Source organism: Ylistrum balloti, unplaced genomic scaffold (genome assembly GCF_031769215.1).
Source record: "Ylistrum balloti isolate Yb309-2 unplaced genomic scaffold, AGI_CSIRO_Ybal_v1 Utg370230, whole genome shotgun sequence".
Lineage (NCBI taxonomy): Eukaryota > Metazoa > Mollusca > Bivalvia > Pectinida > Pectinidae > Ylistrum > Ylistrum balloti.
Window position 1 is genome coordinate 1,895,123 of NW_026782190.1, and position 24,730 is coordinate 1,919,852.

The 24,730-nt window shown below is 33.7% G+C and overlaps 1 protein-coding gene across 1 annotated transcript; it reads left to right on the forward strand.

Annotated features, from left to right (window-relative positions):
- Nucleotides 1-1,727: 1,727 nt before the first annotated feature.
- LOC132551983 (EF-hand domain-containing protein D2-like) lies at nt 1,728-24,465 on the forward strand. Its single transcript, XM_060216128.1, has 4 exons — nt 1,728-1,971; nt 12,856-13,003; nt 17,959-18,096; nt 19,238-24,465. The coding sequence occupies exons 1-4, from the start codon at nt 1,802-1,804 to the stop codon at nt 19,385-19,387; spliced, it is 606 nt and encodes a 201-aa protein (XP_060072111.1). The 5' UTR covers nt 1,728-1,801; the 3' UTR covers nt 19,388-24,465.
- The last annotated feature ends 265 nt before the right edge of the window (nt 24,466-24,730 follow it).

The following is a 24,730-nucleotide window of genomic DNA, read 5'->3' on the forward strand; positions in this document are numbered from 1 at the left end:
TAAAACCAGGGACCTGATAAAACGTATAAATTAAAAGCAGGCTGTCGTTGTTGTTTTTTTGATAAATAATGATATTTTTATCTATTTACTTTATAGTGTATATAATATTAGAATTCATAAATCTATGTAATACTGATTTTCAATATCCAAACAATTTCTTAATGCTGAAAAAGATTCACTCAAATTTGATATTTTATAAATAGTATATAAAAATCATTTTAGGATGAATGTCGATTAAGTTTTCAAGTTTGCCCAAGTGAATTAACTTGGCCTTCGGTCAAGGTCGCATGGATTAAATGAATGAAAGTATGTGACTTCTGAACTATTGGAGAAATAATTTGTGAAGACAATTGAAAATCGACTTTTTTAAATGAAACAAACCCACATTATTTTGAAGTGCTAACTTCTCTTGGCTAACCTATAGTTAGATAGGAGTTTTTTAGTCCACAGTGGTAAGTCAAGTTGAATGACATATAACTAGGCTACACAATAGTATGTATTACATTAGTATATTATGATAGCTTCTTTATGTCATAGTCATGGCCAGTTGCAATTCTCATAATGAATTGCAATCAAATGTGTTTAACTTACAAGGTCATAAATGCCAAATGTGTTTTAGTATGTGAAACAGCTATTTTCTCTTTCTATCTTAATCAAGGCCCGCTTGACCAAGTGTACCAGGGTTGTTCGTTTATGAAATAGGTTGAATCTACTGATCATATTTGGCTTTATGACGAGCACCGGTTAAGAATATTTGCATGTCCGTCCCGATTACTGAACATGCCCCAATGTAAGAGTCACACTTTAAAGGTAACACGCAAATGTTAGGACAGGCGCGTATGCAAAGCACGCGGGAATGTGTATACGTCACTGGTTTGTATGATCACGTGAGTATAAGATTTTTTTGTAAATTGAAAACCTGGGGGAGGGGGGTATCTGGACAGCCAACTGTTTTATACGTTCGATCATGGACTTAGATAAACCGTTTTATGTCAATTATGTAAGTCCATGGTTCGATTCGTTCTGGAGGAACGTGAAAGTCAACAAAAATTCTAAATGTACGGGGGAATAAAATCAGACATATACCGGTAATACAGTACAAACACTGAGTAATATTTCACATGTATAGTGAATGGTACTATACATTTATTCCATTCAGTTCAAATCATAAACTCAGTTCAGTTAACATACTACCTTTCCATTGATTGAGTATTTTGAAAAAGAAAATACGCTGAACAGTGACGTATTATAGTGTACGTCTGCATAAGGGATGAACTATATTTTTCAAATATATTTAATTTGTAACGTGTTATTATTGGCAGTGTTAAGACACTCTGATCAAAATTCGAAATTAAAAAATAAAGAAATTTGTTAATAAGCGAATTAGAATCAATGGATTTTTAATTTGTTTCAAAACGATTTCTTGATTCGCCATTTATTACTAAGGAGATAATTATATATACTCTAGTACTGTTTTTATCGCTTAAGTCAAGGACATGTCGTATAACATGTATTGTATGTCCTTGGTCAAATTTGATATTTCAAAAATATAACGTTCTTAAATGCAACAGTTTAACTGACTTGTTGTAAATAAGTCAAGCGGGGTGTTCGTAAACATAATTACGGTAACTACTCTCTTTTCGCGGTTGTGTATTCTAACTTGACCTATGACCTCAAGTCACATGATGCGGATACACTGACAGCAAACAGGAAGCCATATGCCGTGGCGAGTGAAAGTGTTCGCGTGTTTTGAACTGTACAGATATTTGAACGGAGGGATATAACAGGAAATTAGTGAGAAATGGCGACGGACGAACTTGCTAAGAAATTAGAGCGAAGAGTGAATATTAATGAAGCAGGGGAGGACGGTGCAGCACCTGTTTTACCATCCACACAAGTATGGAATCCTTACACAGAATTCAAGGAGTTTTCACGCAAAGAAATTCAAGGCTTTCAGAAAACTTTCAACAAGTAAGTAAAACATTTCTTCAAAGGATTATTAAACTTTTGGGGATCCAGGAAAGGGAAGAGACTTTATGTTAGGCACGGATAAGACTGCTGTCAATTTCTTCATCAGTTTGTTATCGTTATCCGGATTACGATGATTCGATTTCAACCCCTCAACCACGTGCGTTAAGAAAAACCGGGATAGCAGTAAATTAGTTATATAATGTTTTACACAACAGAATAGACAGATCGTAGATACCCTAATAAATGATAAGAAAATGTACGTACCACAAAACATGCGCACGAATTAACATATATAGTAATGTTGATAAATCGGTACCACCCTAATCAGTTAATCTCTTATTTCTTATTTTTATATATGATGCTGAATCAAGTTTCCGTGGAATTCACACCGACTATTCATGATCATTGATCCATGGTTTTCAGATGTCAGCAAAATATGTCAGAAAACTGTTTACTTTCGGAGCAGCAATGCAGGGAATAATGAATTAATAATTGATGTGATCATTATGATAAAAATACAGTATCTGGTAAATCAAATGATTGTCTGCTTACTTAATTTAAATGTTTTCATAAATAGGTGATCACCCAATGAATGCCTAGTTAGTCATATTTAATCTAAGTTATTGATCACCTGATATTGTCAAGTTTTTACAGATATACCTGAGAAGTAATGCAGTGATACGATGATTCAGTATAGAGAGAAATATTGATTATGATTGGAATCTGTCAATTTAGCTAAAAACTTTGCATGTAAATAAATAACACATTAAAGAAATATAACAATTATGTGGTTTTGGTAACAATGGTACTAATTAGGATGCTTTCAATTATTCAGAGATGTAGGTCCGGCATGGAAGCCCATCCTAGAGGAAACTTGTTAGTACACCTGACCTTTGACCCTTTTACATTTTCATACTCAACATTGTCATTTAGGGCTGTATCACAGTATCATTTTAAATACATCCCAGACAACCACTAATTGCTACTTCCTATGCTATCCTGATATTCACAGTTAGTTTCTGATGTCCAGCTTGACCACTTCTTTGATTAAGGTGACACAGAAAAGAATATCCTGGTTTTCAGCACTGGATTATTTTATGGTTGTGACAAATGTTAATTGATAACTATAAGTCAATTCAGCATTACAAAATAAGAAACATCAACCACCATCTTTGTCATGACGGATTCAGGTGGTAAGCCATTTTTGTTTACAGGCAATGGTATTTTGTGCGCATAAATTTTCATGTATGGCACAAAAATTTACATATCTAGACTGTTGATCGACAGATAAGGATTTCCTTTTTATAATTGTCAATTAACCTCTTTATGCGCATATTACAGCAAAAACCAGTCCATATATATGACATAATAAAAAAAATCAGTAAAATTTTGTTTTATCATGATGTCACATTTATTATAATACTTTTCTGTCTAGGTATTTAGGTTAAGCAAACAAAATAGTGTGTTTATTGGTTAATAACAGGAAGTGAACACCACAATCCCACAGAAATGATCATGATACACAGGCTTAACACATCCTCCTTGGATTTTGAAAGGAAGTGAATTAGTCAGATGTACACGTATGAAAAGCCAGAATGAGAAGAGTTCACTGTTATAGTACATTTAGTACATACCTGTTAACCTGTGTTAATATTAAGGCTTGGGACCTTAATTCAGAATAGCGATCTCTAGTTAAAATTTTCATGCCATGCACAAATACCACTTGTATTGCTGTTTGGATAAAACCAATGCTAATTTGGCATCTTGTAATAAGACTTACCAGTAGAAAATAGAAGTCAGAAAGAGAAATATGTACCTCAGTTTACGCTGTGTCAAATTACACTGTTTCATATTGTGCTGTTTCAAATTGCACTGTTTCATATTGTACCATATATATTGTTTGAAACTAATTGTGAAACATGAAATTACATCTTGTGCTAACACTGTTTATGATGACAGTAAACCTGCTGTATTGTAGTGTAGAATTTTGGAAATACTATACATTATCAAAAAACTAGAAAATTTGTGGATTGTCTATTCTGAAAAGTGAAAAATGATTGATAGTCCATTCTGAAATAATTTTGAAAATTTGAACTTTGGAAATACTATACATTATTTAAAAAAAGGGGAAAATTTGTGGAATGTACATTTTTAAAAGTGAAATCATTTGGATAGCTGTTCTTAGATAATGGTGGAATTTTGAATGGAATGAAAATGGTGATCTGGTAAACTTAAACATGGATGATATTCAACTATCAAGATTACATTGTGAACAAGATATTGTAGTTGTGATTAGATTATTACATTCTTTATGTTTGTGTAATGTTTTTGTTTTCACTAAAATTGCTGTACTGGATGATAGATCAACTCAGGTAACAGTTTACCTTGTCAGAATTATTTGTGTATTTGGTTCAATGACTGAAGTTACAAACAACATCATAATACACCTGTGGCATATGTTGGAAGTAGAGGCATTCAAAATCTGAAACCAAATATTGTTAGTTGTGTCATAATCTGGAGAAATTGAGAAATACATATGTTTACTCTGTAGAAGCCTCAGCTAATGGGAAATACCCTTTCATCAGTAGTAGAATGTTTGGATAGAGACTGAAGGGTCGGAAGGGTCACTAGTTTGAACCCCAGTGGTGGCAGGGTGTTTTTTCATTACTTCTTCCTATTGCAACTCATTACTTGTATCTGATGTAACATAGATCAGACATGATGTTTGTATGTTTACCAAATTATACGCTATGCTAGTGACGGGATGATGATCAGATATAATTGATTATCAAATTATAATTACCATTAATCGATAATAGATTTTAGCCGATTCCTCATCACTATACGATGCATATCAAACATGGTGAACCTTCTGAATGACTGATGTCTGTCAATATGAATCTTTTTATTATTATTTGTGTTGTTTTTCTTCACCAGACGGGTACGAACGGGTTTGTCAGTACTTTACGTTATCTGATAACCTTCACCATATTAAAGTGGCTAGACCTCCGAAAGTGTAATCAAATACGACTGTAACCTTTCAGAGTGCAAATATATTTTGTATGAATGTTTTCACTTAAATGACCAAGTTGAAATATACTAAGAGACCCTGAATGATAATTTGCTATGGTTGTAAACATCCGAGTAGTGTAACTAGGTTTATCTCATCATTGAAATATAAAACATCTGGACAGCTCAAGGAGATATCTGAGTATCTGGACGAGAGATATTATGACATTAGATGTTTTAAAGTTTTAATTTCATGTGACTTCTTTGATATTGAAATAGGATTTGTTTACTACGTATGAGTCATGTAGTGTCGATTTGATCCAAAAGATGCATGAAACATATGTGAAACTATATTTATAAATGAATGATGAAGTCAACATCACATATCGATACACAAAGTATTGACAAGTTTTAATGGACTTATATTACATATATATCAGGGCTCTCGATCTGCCAGATTTAGGGCCGATATTCAGCCCCATTCCCAATGCAAAATAGTATCTTTTTTTCCCAATTTAGACCCCAAGTTTTGCCAGTTCTAAGGAAAACGCCGCTATTTTTCCCAATTCTAAGGGGCCCCAGCCCCAGTCGGAAAATGGGGTGTGAGAGCGCCCTGTATATGTTTATACATTATGTATTACACACTGGAAACATATAGTCGAATAACTAGTTTTTGTCAACAGTGGATTCCACATAAATGTACCAGGATGGTGAAGCTAGGGTCAAATAAGCCCTAGTACTAATATATATATAGATATCTAACTAATTATGTGGTATACAGTCGGCCTGGACATACCAATGTTCATTCTGCAGTTCTATATGTCTTATCAGTCAATAAACTGACAGGTTATCAATTCGGTTGGGTTACTCTCAACATGGAGGGGAAACGGTGGCTGATGGCTTGTAATAAAGACATTAAACTACTATTTTGTTACTTTAATTATCCGAAGTAATCTTGTAAATAAGGAAAGCAGTTGTCTGTTTATATTGGCCATTACAAACATTAAGAAGCTTCTGATTTGAATGCTTGAGCATGCTCAGATGTTCCACATTGACCTATATTTTTTTCAGCAAATTCTTCAGAAGCAGTCAAAATTTTAAGTATAATATATACACTGGCAGATCTTGTGCCAGCTTTCCCCAGGTTGGGAATGTGTCGATAAAGTTTGAAAAGGCTTTGGGGTTGTTTTTTTTGGGGGGGGGGGGATTTTTTGTGATTTCTGAAGTTTTAAACCAAAAAAAAAAACTTAAAAGGATATGAACATGGATGGAATGAAATCATGAAATTTCTTCTAAATATGTTTAAACAAAAGCTGGTTATAATAATAAAGGAGGAGGTGCGACTTCCAATAGATTATGAAATTTTGTTGTTATGTATAGGGTGGACGGCATGTATTTATGAATTTTTAAATACAAAGATCAAACCTCACAAAATCAGATGGTCTCGACTTTCCAAAGAGTTCCCCACCTATTTCTCAAAACACAAGCTAAATGATGATAAGTTCTATATATACCCGGTATTGTACTGGAAGTTATCATACTCGCTCCGATTAAGAAATAAAACTTGAATTATCTAGGAAGATTTCATGTACACTGCTTTGTTACTTCTTTGTGTTGAAAAATTGGAATTTTAATGGCACTTAAGCAAATTTTAAACAAAATTTAAAAAGAAGCCATTGTTTCCTGCAATAAGGTCTCTAGTTCCCGCCATCCTGCTGGATAAGAGCTCATTTCTGTTCAATAAGGAAGAGAACGCTGACTTGTATAAATTACAACATACTCGTGACAGTATCTTTACCTACGCAAATGAATGTTAAAAAGCAGCAGAAGAGTTTGAAGGTGAAATCTTGGCAGTGTTTGTACTAGCCAGACTCTGTCCTGACTAATGAACCCAGATTTTGTTATTAGATACACTTTGTTGGCAGTTTTTGGGTACCACAAGTCATCTGTTGGTTGTATATTCCCTTTGAAGATTGCCTTGAGCAATACAAGGCAATAAATATTGTATTGCAAAACTGGATAATTATGTTTCTTAGACACACACATGTACCATTGTTCTATAAAGAGAAATGAGATGAACACCTAACATTGATATTTATTTTAAAATAAATTTTGACATTTATGGTTTTCCAGAACTTTATATACCGGTATTTGAGAATTGAATAAAAGATAGGAAGATGTACAGATCATCACATCAATTGTATAATGTTGATTGGCAGTGGTTTTTTTTAAATCAAAAATGACATCTGTTGTGAAAGGTGACTTTCATGTGCATTTAGATATACATGTATATAGGTCAGCATTTTCTTGGCAGCTTCATATTGTAATTTAAAATAGGGTTTGAAAATACTTGATGACGAGTGTTTACCATGTTCTCAGTAACTTGATGATGAGTGTTTACCATGTTCTCAGTAACTTGATGATGAGTGTTTACCATGTTCCCACTTTTCCAGAAACTAGTGATTAAGCATTTGTAAACCATATGTTTCCATATAAATAGACTGGTTTGGAAGGCTACTGTTGCAGGTCACACGTCACAGGGGTTAAATAAGTTTAAATTTGAAAACAGTATTTTTATCAATAACCATGAGACCAAAGGAATTGATTTAAGGCATGTAGCATACTGGGATAATCAGCTACCAAGTTAGTTCAAATGAGTAACCTTCACCCACTTTGTAGGTCACAGTGGTCAGATTCTATTAACCAAGCTTGTTGTTTTGCCTACTTTATGTAAAAAAAGATTAGGATGTTTAGGATGAATGTCCCAAAAATGCTCATCAAATTCTGGTATCTACAGATCATCATCTGAAATTTAAACATCTTTGACTCAGTCTATAGTGGTCTTAGACTTATGCATGAGGTTAACAAGAATGATTTAACAAAGAACTGTTCACAAATTCACATCTTTTAGCATTTTACGACATGATTTAAAAGATTTAAATAAGGCACATTCTCATTTATATTTAGCTTGAAATCTATTTATATATATCTGCAGCTTTAATTTGAACAAATTTCTTGTAATTAATGGGATGCTGATATTGAAATACCCATGGGGATGCTGGTATGATAAAGACCTAAGTGGAGGCCAGTACAAGGAAAACATTGTATAGCTGCTTAAAATAGTCTTAACCAAAGATAGCAGAATGTTTAAAAATGAGATTGGTGGAATGAAAGAGAGCAGGGATGGTGCTGATACAGGGTTCATGTCTATCACTAGAGAAATCTGATGAGGTTTCAGTATTTGTGGAAGGCTATCTTTGGTGGTCACTGCCACGTGTGTCAGGGCACCAGAACACTTGACATTCTGTCAGTAGGTATACTTTTACATTGGGTTTATCTTAAGTTTGTGTAAAACGACACTGTAGATACACTATATAGAATGAGGGATTGCATGTTTTTACGTTCAGTAACAAATTTCTATTACCACACGCTTTGATATTACGGTTGATGAGTGATAAAATGGTTGACTGGGCCTATTGTGAATTTGTGACCACCTGGCCCAGTGATGTTTAACTAGAACCCTTTAACACCTGTAAAATATGCAACAAATCATTAATTCTTGTTTTATGAACCTATCCAAATTGTTGTATAATTTTCAGGATTGCGTGGGTTTTTTTTTATCACAATTCAAATTGGATCTTAGAGGGGAAAGAGATGAGTAAAAAATCTCTGACCCTAAGGACTGAATTCTTCAGATGTTAACTTAATCAGACTTCAAACTCTAAGAACAATGTGTGTGTCAGTTGTAATTAACACCAACATAAAAGCAAATAAATGTGGCTTTTTTGAGTGAGTATTGAAAACACAAACAAATGCCAAAAATTGTTTATGTGTGAAAAATAACAATTTAAGGTATTAGGGATATAATGGGAAGAAAGATAAAAATAAACAAATCATGAATATTTAAGATTCTTTACCTTTGAAGCATTTTTTCACAATTGTTAAGAATTTCTGTCAACAGGATTAAAAGACATATATATATATATGAACTGCTGTGTCCTCATGCCCTTGATTCTACTCCAAAGTACACCATTTAGGGTGGCATTTTCTCAAATGTAAATTGCATTCACTGAATGTCTTATTTTCCAAACTTTCTAGCTTAGTTTCTTTTTTCAAATGAAATATTTGTATTGGTTTTGGAGTTGATATATATTCAAACGGTAGTTAGTGGATGACTAAGGCCTTAACTTGCTAAATGAATGACCTCATTTTTTCAACAAAAACAAACTTTTGTGCATTTTATTCATTACTATTATGTCAGATATGGAAAACAAGGGAAATTATGATTCTATCCAATTTTTTTTTCAAACTGACAAGTTTAATTACAGGCCGTCACACTAGACACTGATCAGAGTGCGAAGATGAAGTGGTTTAACAGCACAGAACGACTTTTTACTTTAATAAATCAATATGATTTTGAAACCAAAAAAATGTTATTTTCAGATTTACTTTTAAATGAATTTAGGCTGTTTAAAAAGAGAAAAAATCAATTTGGCATATATATGTACATTGATTCATCAAACTGATCAATTCTACACAGATAAAAATATAAAGGCTCTTAGCATGAACAATTATATTAGCTCGATCCTGGCCGAGGATCCATCTCTACAGTTGTTGCCAAGGTGACAGTTGAGTAAAGTTTGTCTGTGCACGATAGAGAACAACAAGTTCAGAAAAGATACAATGCTTTGCCACAAATTGAATGTCTTAAACACTTTCAACTAACTTAGTTTAAAAAATTAGAGAGAGTGGGCTTAATTCTACCACAGTGACGAATTGTAGACATCATTGCATGTGACACGGATTGTGCAGGTAGCGAACCTTTCGTGATTTCCCAACGGCAGTTGTTAGTAGTTAGTTACACTGGTCCCAGACTACAAAACTTACAAGTCTTTAGCGCCAATAGCAAACAACGAAAACCTACAAACTGTTGCTCATATGACATCCATCTGTATCAGTTTGTAGGACATTGTGTTTTTCTTTTTATTCTAGGGCATTGTCATCAACACACCGATCTATTTTACTGGGCTTACACTTACACTAGGCCTACTTGTTTCTTTACCAAGGTATTCACTGGCAATTGTACTGTTGTTTATTTGCATTTTTTCTCTCTGGACTGGCTAGTGACAATGTTCGATGTAAAGCGCCTATACGCTTGTATGCCAGTGTTGCTCTAGGGTTGACTATCGACTACGCCTTGTTGTAATCTAAATAAAATATTGTCCAGGTGAGAAACATCGATAAACATTTGGATCTTGACCGGAAGTTCTTAATTACACCCCTAATGCCTTAACCATTAATTTCATTAGAGGGACACAGTGGTGTTTGCTGCTGGTGATGAATTTATAAGTTAATGACTCGTGACAATTCAGATAATTGATTAAAGAAATGTAATTATGTGTTAATTTGGGAAATACTGGAAATAAGCCAGAGTCAAAAATAAATGAAACATCTTGAAGATGAAAAAAAGTTTTTGATGTCAAACCAGCAGAAAATCTGAGGAAAAGTCAGTCTACTTACTACACGCTGTTGTACATATCATAGGCAATTCTTTTATACAATTACATAAACAATTAGATAAAAGCTTTTTACTGAAATGTTCAGAATATTCAAGTACATTAGTAGAAAAGAAAACTGATGTCAACATTTATTTCATCACAATAAAAATTTTATTCTGATTTTTTTAAGATGTTCTGTCTACATAATTTCTACAAATGAGACATTTGGGACTATATTTTCTGTGTATCTAATTGGTCACTTTATTGCAGAGTAACATTATGTAACTTTCTGCTTGTAGAAGAGAGATCCAACTCCATTTATATGTAATCATATAAGTGATAAAAAAATCAGTTATAGATGTTGTACAAAAGGTTAGTAAAAAAGATTGTTTATCAGGTTCATGCAACTTTATTTACTTTCCTATTTTCAATGAAGAATTTACACTGTATCTCATTTACGTTCAAACACCCAAAAATAAACCAAGGACTTGTCGTGAGCTTTTGGACAAGTTTTGAAAATCAACATTCTGGGAGATCTATACTTTGAAGAAGAATTTTCATAAATAGTTTTGCATATGAATGATAACAAAAAACATCCAGAACAGTATTGAGCTGTGGAAGACTGTTTTTAATCCTATTAAGAAAAAAGAAATATTATTCCAAACAAAATATCAGACATCTATAGCACATAAATACAGACTCATTACAGATAACATGTTTCTGGTTTAAAGACTGAAAATTAACACACAAGCTCCAATATTTCACCGAGTTCTATGGTTCACAGGAATGCAGTGAGAATTTCTCAACAAAACTTAGAGTCTGGTAGCCAGTCTAGCTGGTGCACATGGTGTGTCTAGTTTTACAAAGTGTCAGGGATATTCCAGTCATGTGTTAATGATGATCCTCTTATTAGTGGTTTTGTTTGAGTCGTCACGGAGGTGACGAGGTGACGGAAAACACTTACATAGTGATGGAGTTTTCTGTACATGGTAGTTACAAGCAGCTGATGATGTATACTGATGGTGACAGCTACACTTGTATGATAGGGTGTGCTATACTTGTAACATAACACACACTATAGCTACTTACCCCATGATACAGCTACACTCACAGCAGTGGTTAAGGAAAGATTCAGAAAAGAATTATTTGGAAAACTGAGCATATAATTTTAGATCATCTGACCTGAAGGGTAATTGTGTTTTGTCTAATGTTGTGTGCAGTCTGCCATGTGTAAATTTTCACAATTTATACTTAAATGGGATTCAGCAGAAATGATTCTGCGACGGTGCTAACCAGGTTTTGTTCTTTATGGGGTTTGTCCAAAATCCAATATGGCCACCATCTTAGAGGGGAAAAAAAGTTAAACTCTTTTGGAGATCCTGTGGTGCCATATCTGAAAATTGGTAGGAATGTGGAGAAATAGAAATGAGGAATGGTTTTTACCTTTACTGCTGAAATATTTGGAAACGGCTCTAATCATTTTTAACTGTCCCTAATACCATTACTTCTGTTATATCATAGTTCTTTTTAGTCAGATGACCAGTATAATTTTAAAAATTTAGTTCACCGGACATAGAAGCTGAAAATATATATATTAAGGTAAGGGCTTGTCAAAATGTCAAATACTGTACGTTTGTGAGGCTCTAATGTAAAGTCCAAAAAGTATTGAAACCTTTATTTTGATAATGACTTAAATATCTAAATTGATTCAGAAGATTTTCAATGTCTGAATTTAGCAAGGTTCATAGATCAACAGGAGCATTGAGCAAAATCAGGACATCTTGATTTCTTTCAGATATAAAGTTTTTTATAATAAGATCTAGTAAGTATTGATTGCCTGGATATTGTAACAGTATTACAAGGTTGAAAGTGTTTGGTATTTCTCCCAAAATCAAGCGATAACTTTTCTTTGTTCTAAATTGTCATTTAAATGAAAAAATCAATAAAATCCCAGTTTGTTACGAAGTTTGTAGAAAGAAGAAATGGGGAATTGCATATGTGGACAGTTTAGTTATTGGGTTGGTGCTTATGTGTTTGTGTAGAGTGAATTGTCTACTGCACTATTCCCATTAAATCAGGTTTATTTAATAAAATATTTGTTAAGTGAAATAAAATGTTAATTGATGAACATCTAGAACATAAAGTAGGGAAAATAGATGCTGTATTTAGAGAATAAAATAATTACAAGCACAGCCTTATGTGATATAAATCTTGCTTTATTATCAAAATAACGGAGAGATGTGCTTACCAGAGAAAAAAATCACTTAGAGGATATAACATTGACATGTTATTATACCTGCCTAATGATGAAGGTATCAATATCGTGATTGAATTAGATAATTCTATTATGACTTATAAATTTTTATTTCTGTTCCAGATATGATACAGGTAGAGACAAGTTTATCGACTTTGAGGAGTTAAAAGTAATGATGGAGAAATTGGGAGAAGCACAAACACACCTTGGGCTGAAGGCTATGATCAAGGAAGTGGATGAGGACAATGACGGAAAAATTAGTTTCAGGGAGGTTTGTAATTTTACTTCTAATGTGTCATCAGAGACAGATAGCCTGGTACCAAGTGTCTCATCAGAGGCAGACAACCTGGTCACAAGTGTCTCATCAGAGACAGAGAGACTGGTACCAAGTGTCTCATCAGAGACAGACAGCTTGGTCACAAGTGTCATCAGAGACAGACAGCCTGGTACCAAGTGTCTCATCAGAGGCAGACAACCTGGTCACAAGTGTCTCATCAGAGACAGAAACCTGGTACCAAGTGTCTCATCAGAGACAGAAACCTGGTCACAAGTGTCTCATCAGAGACCGACAGCTTGGTCACAAGTGTCTCATCAGAGACATACAGCTTTGTCACAAGTGTCTTCTCAGAGACAGACAGCCTGGTCACAAATGTCTCATCAGAGACAGACAGCTTGGTCACAAATGTCTCAGAGACAGACAGCTTGGTCACAAATGTCTCATCAGAGACAGACAGCTTGGTCACAAATGTCTCAGAGAGAGAATTGCTAACAACTAGGGTCTCTTCAGAGACAGAGGCAGCACGATGTGTGTTCAGATATACTCCACAAAGTGTAAGCTTCTCCTTAGAAAAAGACTGCGATAAGTTTTCCACCTGATAGACAGTTTGATCGCTTGTATCCATTCATGGAGAGACTGCCAGACCAGCAGTGTCACTTCATAGAGAGACAGTCATGCCATTTATGTGTCCCATCAGTGGTAATTTGGTCACTTTGTGTCCCTAGACCACCTGGCCTCAAGTGTCCCATTAGAGAGAGACAGCCTAGCCACAAGTGTCCCTTTAGAGAGAGATAGTCTGACTAGTAGTGTCCCTTCAGAAAGTAACCTGTCTTACCATTTGTGACCTGATAGAGACAGAGAGCCTTGCCACTATATATCTAATGTCCCTTTATTGACAGACAGACTGGTTTGTAGTTTTTCTTCAGAGAAACAGCCCCGCCAATGTGTCCCTTGAGAGGGACAACCATGCATCACTGTTAATGATGTTTTTCTGTGTCATACTGTTGAAAAGACACCACCTTTTATTCCATACCTTAATTTCTTACCTAGTGCAGGCAACATACACACTAATACATTTGATATGTATTGCACCCGACATCACAGTGACGTTTTGGGTCACGTTACAGGAATTCGGAGCAACATTAACATCGACATCGTATCTTAAAAAGTGCAATATCTTAATGGAATTAATGTGGCACTAAATTTATGTTGCCAGAAAGTACTGTCCATCTCATGATCTTAATTTTGAAGGACAATTAAGCCAAGCAAGGTGACAGGTTACAGCAATATTGGCATGAAAAATGTGGTATTTTAATGATTTATTGTTGAAATTATTCAGGTGGGCACTAGAATTCAGATTGCTGGATTTATTCTGTCTACTACTGACAAAGGTTTCCCTTTCCATATTTGCTACAAGGTTGCATTTTTGGAAAATCAGCAGTGATGTTAATGTCACTCAATATAAATGGAACTCCTGTGTAAATAGTACATGCATCTATGACAACAGCTGTAATGATAAGTCAGAAGATGTATTAAATCATAAAAATCTTCTGAAATTTGTTTCAGAAACACGGAATGCTGTATGGATAATAGAAAAACGCTATTCATTCAATTATACATCAACAAAACTAAAACTACATAAAATTACTCTCAGGATACTCATACCATCAACAGAACTTTACAGTATCAACAGACAAGTTGCTGGGCTCCCAGATAGAAAATGACAGTACAGAACATGTTGGCGATGATTAAAATTAAACACATACCACACACATGCATTTATCTGAAAGTATTGTACCATGTTAGATATGTATTTGATACCTTTATGACAAAAATAAGTTCTGAGATATGATTATGCAACTTTCGTCAAGTTGTCCATCAACATGCCGCATCATAAAATAAGTGATGTTTCCAGTTTGGGAATTGGTTGCAGTGCCTATTTTGATAAATATGTTAATGCTTAAAGTTTCAAGGAGTAACATTAATGTACAGGCCACTAGTGTTTCTTCAGAGAGAGCAACAAAGAGACCACTTATGTCCCTTCAGAGACAAACAGAATGCTTAGTGGTAAACTTTAGAAAAAGACAGCCAAGTCAATGTGTCCTTCCATTGAGAGACAAGCAGGTCACTAGTGTCCTTTCATAGAGACACAGTCTGGTCACTAGTGTCTCCTGGTAGAGAGAAAGTCTAGCCACTAGTGTCTCCTGATAGAGAGAAAGTCTAGCCACTTGTGTCTCCTGATAGAGAGACAGTCTGGCCACTAGTGTCTCCTGATAGAGAGAAAGTCTAGCCACTAGTGTCTCCTGATAGAGAGACAGTCTGGCCACTAGTGTCTCCTGATAGAGAGACAGTCTGGCCAGCAGTGTCTCCTGATAGAGAGACGGTCTGGCCAGTAGTGTCTCCTGATAGAGAGAAATCCTGGTCACTAGTGTCTCTTCACATGGAGAAAGCTTGGCCAGTAGTGTCTCCTGATGAAGGGAAAGCCTGGCAAGTAGTGTCTCCGGATAAAGAGAAAGCCTGGCCACTAGTGTCTCCTGATAAAAAGAAAGCCTGGCCAGTAGTGTCTCCTGATAGAGAGATAGTCTGGTGACTAATGACTAATGTATCTTCATAGAGAGACAGCCCAGGCACTAGTGTCTCTCCCTTCGGAGACAGACAGCTGCACCTCCTGTGTCCCTTCAGAGAGAGACATTCTTGCCACTATAATTTAATGTACCATAATTCAGAGACACACATCCTGACGCAAAGATTCCCTTCAGAGAGACAACCACGCTATATCGGTATATCACCCCTAAGAAGTTTAGAGATTACAGATTTTCAACACAAGTTGAAGATGAAACACACTTTACAGGAATATAAGAGGAGAGAAGTATTTGATAGTGAATAGGGAAATTGATCCCTTAATATGATGGTCAAGTGTCCATCTAAGTGTAGTCATAAACCATCAGCTAAGTGACAGATGTGATGAATGGGTCAATACATAATACAGGTAATGAATGGACAGTGTCATACCATTAACAGTATTACCTTGTATAACATCCAGGACATGTCTAAACACTAGTGATAGGAAAGGATGCTTTTATTTATAGCCCAAATTTTACCGTATAATATGTAAAAAACAAAAGTAGAAACAATGAAAATACAATTTGTTTTAATAAATGTGCTATAATTTGTAATATATTGCTGAAATTTTGTATTATTATAGTTTCACACATGCCAATTTAGATTTGTGTTTGCAATCATTTATGAAGATAAAACTTTAATAAATACTGCACTCTCATGTCCTAATGCGTAAAGACATTTGTACATTTCCATTTTACCTTCTGTCCCTGCATTATAGGGACATAGGCAGCAGCTACAGTTATGAACTTTATCTAATCTCATCTTTCCAATGTATTATTCTCTCTTCATACAATGTACATCACTTAGCAAAACCTTGCTGTCAGCCTTAGGGTCAAGTGTCGAGATCCATGAGATACACATTTTGCGTTCTGTCGCCTGACTGAGACAAATCAAAATCAGGTACCAATGTACATAATGCAAATGCTGTTTGTACTATTTGACCTTCAGATCAAAATAAACAGGAAGACTATTAAGCCTCTTTGTCTCACTGGTTGGAGTGGTATGATTCTGTATCCAGGTAATATGTTATTTCAGTGTGATGGCACTTTAAAAGTGTCCATGAATGACCCAGTCATCTGTGTGTGGGCAAGTCTTCATAAGACCTTATCTTTATAACCCCAAACAAGTACAATAGGCTATAAAATGTTTAAATGTAACCTTTGTTAAAACAGAGATGGCTATTTACCACAAGTGTCTTGTTATGAGTTAAGTTCTAAATGTCTTTCCTTCAAATAAAAGACATCTGGTATTGTGCTGTCTGGATCTTCTCTAGGTTCTAATTTAAGTTTACCTAGGCCATAAAAGAGGTGAAAACTACAATAAACCATCTTGTCTGAGGTATTTATATAACACTAGGTAATTTACCTCATCAATATACTGTTAAGTTACACATGGGGAAATCTGGTCTGAAGGATTTTGTTTATCAAAGCGTAAATCTTATAGCACAGGTGTAGAGCTTTGGGATACCAACCTTTGTGAACCATATTGTTCATGTCCAGTTAATTATATATATTCTCTGTGTCAGAATTCATAAATAATTGATTGAAAATTGACAATTATGATGAATGGTTTACAGATTGACGGAATGTCGTGTAAATTACAGTGGCACCTGTCTTCCAGACTCCAATCGTCAGGAACAGATTCCCTAGTACAGACAATCCTTACTGTGTTAATACCTTAATTACTCTACTACTGTTGAAAGGGTGCATTCTCTCCAGTAAAATGCAATTGATGTTGGACCATAGACTGTTAAGTACAATATAATCTTTAGGTACAGTAATTGCTCTTCTTGTGATAGGGTTAGACTCGCACATACAAACTGCAGTCAAACACTGAATTTGCTCTGCTCCTGTGAAGAGTTAGACTCAAAATGCAAACAACCATGATGTACTGTAATTGCTCTGTTTCTGTGATAGGGTTAGACTCACAATAAAAACTGCAGACAAATACTGTAAATATGCTCTGCTCCTATGAAACGGATAGACACATGATACAAACTGCAGAGAAATACTGTAAAGTTACACTTACAATGCAAACTACCGTGAGTTACTCTAAAAAACCTACCATGTAAAGCAATATTTCCTTTTCCACTATATATATATTTAACATTGAATTTCAGAATCAGAATGACATACTCTAATTTCTTTGTCACAGTTGTTTAGGTTTAAAAGGTGGATTTGAAGTACCATGAAACATATACTATTTTCCCATTGGTACTGTTTGGGTAAACCGACTCCTCTGTATAAAATTACCATTAAATTTGTGTTTAGATTCTCCAGTTGAGAAATACAATGAAGTACCGTAATTATGTCCTTTGTTATTTTCAGTTCTTGTTGATATTTCGGAAGGCTAGAGCAGGAGAGCTTGAGGAGGGAAGTGGCCTGTTTAACCTCTATCAGAACTTAGATGAAGTGGATGTGGACAAGGAGGGCGTAAAGGGCGCTAAAAACTTCTTTGAGGCTAAGGTAAACATGTTTTATGGAATGTTTTCTGTGCATCCTAGTACTGAACAAAAGTTCATAAATAAAGGTAAAGATGTATGATGTTTCAATTAAAAGAAATGTATACAAAATATACTGTAAATATCATATATTTTTGTGGGGCTCAAATTTTGTAGTTTTTTTTAAATATACATTTTGATCAGCTATTGATTTTGTGGATTTAAAAAAATCGCTAGTACATAAGAACTTTGATCTGTTATCAATTTTTGGACTTATAAATTTATGGATTTAGAGATCACACAAATTAAACGAAACTAACTCCCCCATGAAAATTAACAATTTTACTGTACCATATGATCTTTTCCATGTTGTTTTATTCAACACAAAACTACCACATTATCAGATCATTCCTTCCTGTTACTAAAGTGCCATGTGTTGTAACAATAGACAGATTTTTTTCAGAGTCAGCATTTAAGAAACAAGGTCATCAACTTTCTGATTTGTAACTCTTTATTTATTTATTTTGTGTACCTGTAGCAATGTATATAAAAATGTATGATCTTGTTTATCTATCTGTAAGTTAATACCTTAGAATAAGCCCAGCCATAGATATTGTATTGTGGTTACATTATGATATTAATCAATGTTTTTTTCTCATAATATGCCCACCCTTTACTTTGAGGAAGAAGTGGTGTGTGGCTATGTTGGCTTAATGCAGGATAGATATGATACTTATAATAATATGAAACCTATGTTAAAATTCCTCAGAAGGTTTTAGCTGTGATTAACAAACTAGATAATTAAAATTGACGTCAGGTTTAATGGTTAAGGAAGAATGACAACATTGGGTCATTAAGTACTTTAAGATATCCACATTATTTTCAGGAAGTGTTGCAGGTATCATAGTGTTATAGTAGTTGTTTATCAAATTATCCTGTAAAAAGCTTAGTGGGCCAAGCCAATTGCTTTTTTAGAGTCTGAGGATGGGCTTATTACAAGACACTGACATAGCACTAGTTCACTGAACATTGATATTTATTTCTGAGCTTATGAACTAACGAGCATGGGCTTATTGTTGAACGAGCATCGGCTTATTGTAAAAAAACTAATGTTTTGGTGATATTAATGCTTCATTACAAAATTATTTTAATGTTTATTACAACAGATTGAAAAACAAACTCAGGACAAAAAGTTTGAAGATGAGATCAAGAATGAACAAGAGGAAAAGAAAAGAATGCAAGAGGAAGCCATGGAGAGGAAAAAAGCATTTAAGGAAAAGGCCACCTTTTTTACACAGGCAGCAACTAATAACTGACCAACCAACTAGATATGTCCTGGCTACAAACACTTGTCTGGATGTGACCTTCTCGTCACCATTTATTTGCCACTCGCATTATAAATTTAAGTGAGAGATCACTGGTTTTGAAAACCAATAAGGCTTTAAGAAGGATACAGATTCTCTTTGCAGTGTGTCAGATTTGAAATCATTAGTGGTATACTATCAAAACCATCATTGAGCCCGTATCTGGTAATAAAACCACAGATATCTATTACAGTTTTATTATAAATAAAGACAAATTCTAAATCATTACAATGTAGTGCTTCCATCACCCTATAATACATTAAATGTTACATGATAATGCCCTGGGCTTATTTTAGGATAGCAATGGTAACAGACGAAAGTTTCACAGGTCTTTCTTAACTTCAGGAATTTTCTTCATCTTAAAAACGCCCATAGGAAAGGTTTACATTAGTCAAGGAAATTTCCAGAAATTGAAGTTTTTCCTTCACCAACATAATGCTTTCCTGTAGTAGTTAAGATTTCCTTAATTTAAGGAAGGTTAGTGAAACTTGGGTCAGGGGGTCAGATCCGGTGTGTCTTGTAGCCTGGATTACTTTATATATAAATATAGAATTTGTATAAAATTTTACCTTATTAATCCAGCAATATGTCCATGTCTGGTAATAACCCCACCAACATCTATCTCATTTCAGTATAAATTTATGCAAATCCATGGTCTTATAATAAACCCATTCCCTGACTCAGTCAGATGACAGATTTTGTCTCATGGGTTTGTTACTAAATGAATAGGACACTACAGGAAGTCAGACCTCTGAATCCTGTGGAAACTCATAATGGTTTTATCATAGTATCAATTAGACAAAGACTTAAGGATTAAATTCTTTTTCAATAAAGTATGTATGATATATCTGAAAGCTTACGAGGGTATGTAAATACACTGACTCTTCAGTACTGAACTTAGATCTGATTGGTGTTTTACATATTTCCCCATGTTTGATATATAAACGTGTTTTACTGATTTAAGTAAGAATCAATATGGAGGGCTAGTGTTTTTATACCTTTAGATCTCTTACAAAATGATCTGTGTACAAAGAATGAATGTGTCTGACTGAATTCAGCTCCTACCTTTCATATTAAGTGTTATTATTTACCCTTATATCAACTGGGGAAAGTATATTTGCCTGTTATTGTATATATGTTGTTAATATATACACTTAACTTTATAAATGAAGTGTGATGTTAAATGATAACAAATATGGATGAAACACTTAGTTCACTTTTGAATGAGAAATATATCTGAGGAATGATTGGTCCTTAGAATACAATAGTTTTTGTTGTTGATACAGTGCTATGAATGACCTTTAATTATACCGTTAATCTACTGGTATGCAGTATTTGTTGGATATGAGTGACTATGAATCATACTTTAAAACCATGCAGTAACTGTCTGATATGAGTGACCTTGAATTAACCTTAAAACTGCTAAGTCTCAGATATCAGTCACCTTAAATCATAATTTAGTACCTACTAGATATTTGGGGCTTGAGATCTGTGTTAGACATCTGAACACCGCAAGAAATAAATGACTTTGAAATCTGTGATTTAAATTTCACAATATTGTTATTTCACTTGTAAGCCCACCTTTGTAGCCGTTGTTGTAATATTGTCCTCTCTGATTCCTACACATGTAATTTGTATGCTTGCAGCACTAAGCTACCCACTAGTATACACTACCTAATAAACCCTGATGTATATTTAATTGACTAGTTAAACTGTCAACAGAGCTTCCATTATTCCTGTTACTTTTAGTCTACAGGATGTTAAAGAATTGACATTTTAAACATTCCTTTTAATCTAGAATCTCTGATCAGATCGTGTTTACTTTTTTTTATACTGGAGTAACAAAGCATTTTTAGACAAACAAATGGATTTCATTTTGATTTTATATTTGATTTGATATATTTTGAATTATTTGTTTACACATTAAATTAGTGCCATTATTCAATGGTTTCTATTAAACCTAGTAATCTCTGTTGTTTAACAACACTTTCAGTACTATTCAATACATGAAACTCTCAATTCTTATTAGTTGTCTCCCCTTTACCATATTCAGAATTTGTTTTCTTCTTGAATATTCATACAATTTGACCAAATTGTATTCAAACTTTCAGTTGCTAGTCTACATGTTTTTTTCTTTTTGTTTTTTCTTTTTCTAATTTGCTTGTGTTTTTGTTTGGCATTATTTTATTTCTCTTACCGAAGCTGGACACTGTCTATAGATACATGGGTTTTTTTCTCTAATTGCTTGTTTGTGTATTTTTTTGGCATTATTTTATTTCTCTTGCCGAAGCTGAACACTGCCTATAAATATGATTTTTTTTTCTAATTTGCTTGTGTTTTTGTTTGGCATTATTTTATTTCTCTTACCGAAGCTGGACACTGTCTATAGATTTTTCCCTGTCTCTTTTTCAGTCAACCAAACTACCAAATGATGTATTTATAGCAGCCTTATATCTGATCAACTGTGCAATTTTTTAAAAAAAATTCTAACATACATGTTATCAACATATTTGAAGTCTTCAAGTTGAAGCAATGTGAAATTGATTATGATGTTTCAATGTTAAAATTTAAATTGTTGTTATTTTTATATATTTTAACCCCAATGGAATGATAAAAAATTACTGAAAAAGTATATAAGTTTTGATTTTGACAAATACTTATTTTCAAATTTGAGAGTAAAAAATTGCAAACTTGGCAGTTCTATGATAGCAGTAATGTAGTCAAACTGTAATCTAACATCTATTAATAATATTACTCTTTAACAGAATAAGCAGTTCTTTATTTCCCTTTTTTTTTACATAATATATTGATCCTACACTGTAGCCTCATTCTGTGAGTTAGAACATTCTTGTTTTTAGCAAAATACATTTGAAATCATTTATTCAGAGTATTACTTTTTTATCACGTATTCTAGAGCTTCATTTTGTAATCTTTTTATCTTCAGTTTTGTTTTGTATTTTTTTTTTTTTTTTTGTCTTGAGCTTCATTTTGTACTCTTATATTCTAGGGCTTGCTTTTGTACTCTTATATTCTAGGGCTTGATTTTGTACTCTTATATTCTAGGGCTTGATTTTGTGCTCTTATATTCTAGGGCTTGATTTTGTACTCTTATATTCTAGGGCTTCATTTTGTACTCTTATATTCTAGGGCTTGATTTTGTACTCTTATATTCTAGGGCTTCATTTTGTGATCTCGTATTCTGAATTTTGGTTGAAGGATTTTGTTCTCCAGGGGTTGGCTTTGTGGGTGTTTATGCAACTTACACAGAAAGCATGTGGATGACTTACTGTTCAAATGAATATGTACATTTGCCCTATATACATTGATGTGTAGTTTCTAATTGAGAGGGAATGAACTTGAGGTTTGTATGTTAATAAATGTATAGCTATGTAGATATTGAAGTATTCCTTATAACACATTTATTGCAAAATTATTTGAATTAAAAATATCAAAAACTATATACAATATATAAAGAACAGTTTATTCTATCTGTGTAATATTTTCCTTACTTCTAATAATCACCTGAGTTATTTCAGTCATTCAGTTTTGTAGATGGCATAAATCAAAATCAATTATAAGTCTCTATTAGTTTGTAGCAATTAGGCCATATTTGGTAATGAGTCAACTTAAAAAACAGTACATTTTTTTTTGTCAATTTCTATTTTCCACTCATGATATTTTGCAAAAACAATGTGGTTGAATTAGAAATGCTAGTTTTGGCACCAAATTGCATAATATGAATGTTGCAAAATAAATTTGTAATATGTTCAATGAAATATCAAAACAATGTTATTTCACTGTCAGTAAGCCTGCACCCTGACTGAATAAAAAAAAGGGGGGATTGGTGGCTTTTACAAGAAAAATAGTGTAATACATGTTAATTACCTTGATAACTCACATGCAGTTATAGTGTCAGATTCAAAAAATCTTTAAGGCTGTTTTTACCAAAATTCATGTTTCTGACTTTTTACCAATTGTCAATTTACATAATAAGATATGAGATGTTTAGAGAACAAAAATACATGATTATTAGAATTATTAATTTGCTGCAGGAAGTCATATGTTACTTTTATGTCACAACAGAGTTGACATATTCTACAGTTTTAATAAAATTAATACAGTGTTGAATTTAACATTGACTAAGTATTGATGTTATACATTCATTCCAACTGTAATTAAGATACCATATCATACATGTACATGAATATATGGTGTTTTGAAGATGTACATCAAAGTTATCTTTAAAACAGAAATCTTAATGAAATTTAAAAGTCAAACATTGAATTATACTGTTGAAAATAAAATTGGAAGAAAAGTTTCATGCAATTTTACAATATACCATTACATTTAATCATACAACTAAATAGAAATTAAAAGAAAAATCTTGCCATCTGACTTTATTGATATTTTGTTAACTTTAAGATATGCCTGCCACACATGCCAAAGGTGTAAAACTGCATGGTGCCAGGTATAAATGGAAACTTGAAACTTGAAAACTTGTAGATCATGAGCGCTTTGGAACCAAGCTGTATTACTGTGTCGTATCATTCTGTGTAGTCAGTACTAAATAAGTATATAATCAGAGGTGATGGTGTGTAATGTAGACATGGACATGACTGATGTTACTGTCAGTAATAATCTTTAACATCCATTTATTGAAATTCTTCGGCTTACTCCAGAATTATTAAGGTTTTATACAACAAAATACTTCTGACAGGTGCCATGTCACAATCAAATTCACTAGATCTTATAATCAATTTACAGTTCAACAGCCTGTTATGTTATAGGTGTAACGTTGGAGATAAAATTCCTTGTCGAATACATGACGTCATGTATACACTGTACCATGTAGGTATTGTATTTAGACCTGTGTGTGTCAAGTATACTTTGGTTTTCATGCTGTTTTATGGTGTACTGTATATAACAATGTATTACAATTATGATTTACATTGAAATTATGTGGTGCAGTTTGTATGCCTACTGTTTTGATATTGACAGTTATTTAATGACTATTATTAATAAAAAAAATCTTGGAATCAATTAGAGTCCCATCTTTTATTTGAAAAGCCTACCATCATCAAATGGTGAGCTATTCAAACCACCCTACATCCAAGGTTTATCCGTTCATTAACAACTTTTGTTATCATTTTTCTGAAGAAGCCCTGAATTAATCTTTCTTAGATTTAACATGTAGGTTCCCCTTGGTCCCTATCCAGTTGTGCTCAATTGACTTTACGTCTGATCAGAAGCACACAATGGCAGGCAGACGGCCATATTTGATTTTTAAAATGAAGC

Coding starts and splice junctions, on each gene's coding strand:
- LOC132551983 (XM_060216128.1), top strand. CDS start 1,802: ATGGCGACGGACGAACTTGCTAAGAAATTAGAGCGAAGAGTGAATATT. Junction 1,972..12,855: donor TTTCAGAAAACTTTCAACAA/GTAAGTAAAACA, acceptor TTTCTGTTCCAG/ATATGATACAGGTAGAGACA. Junction 18,097..19,237: donor AAAACTTCTTTGAGGCTAAG/GTAAACATGTTT, acceptor TTATTACAACAG/ATTGAAAAACAAACTCAGGA.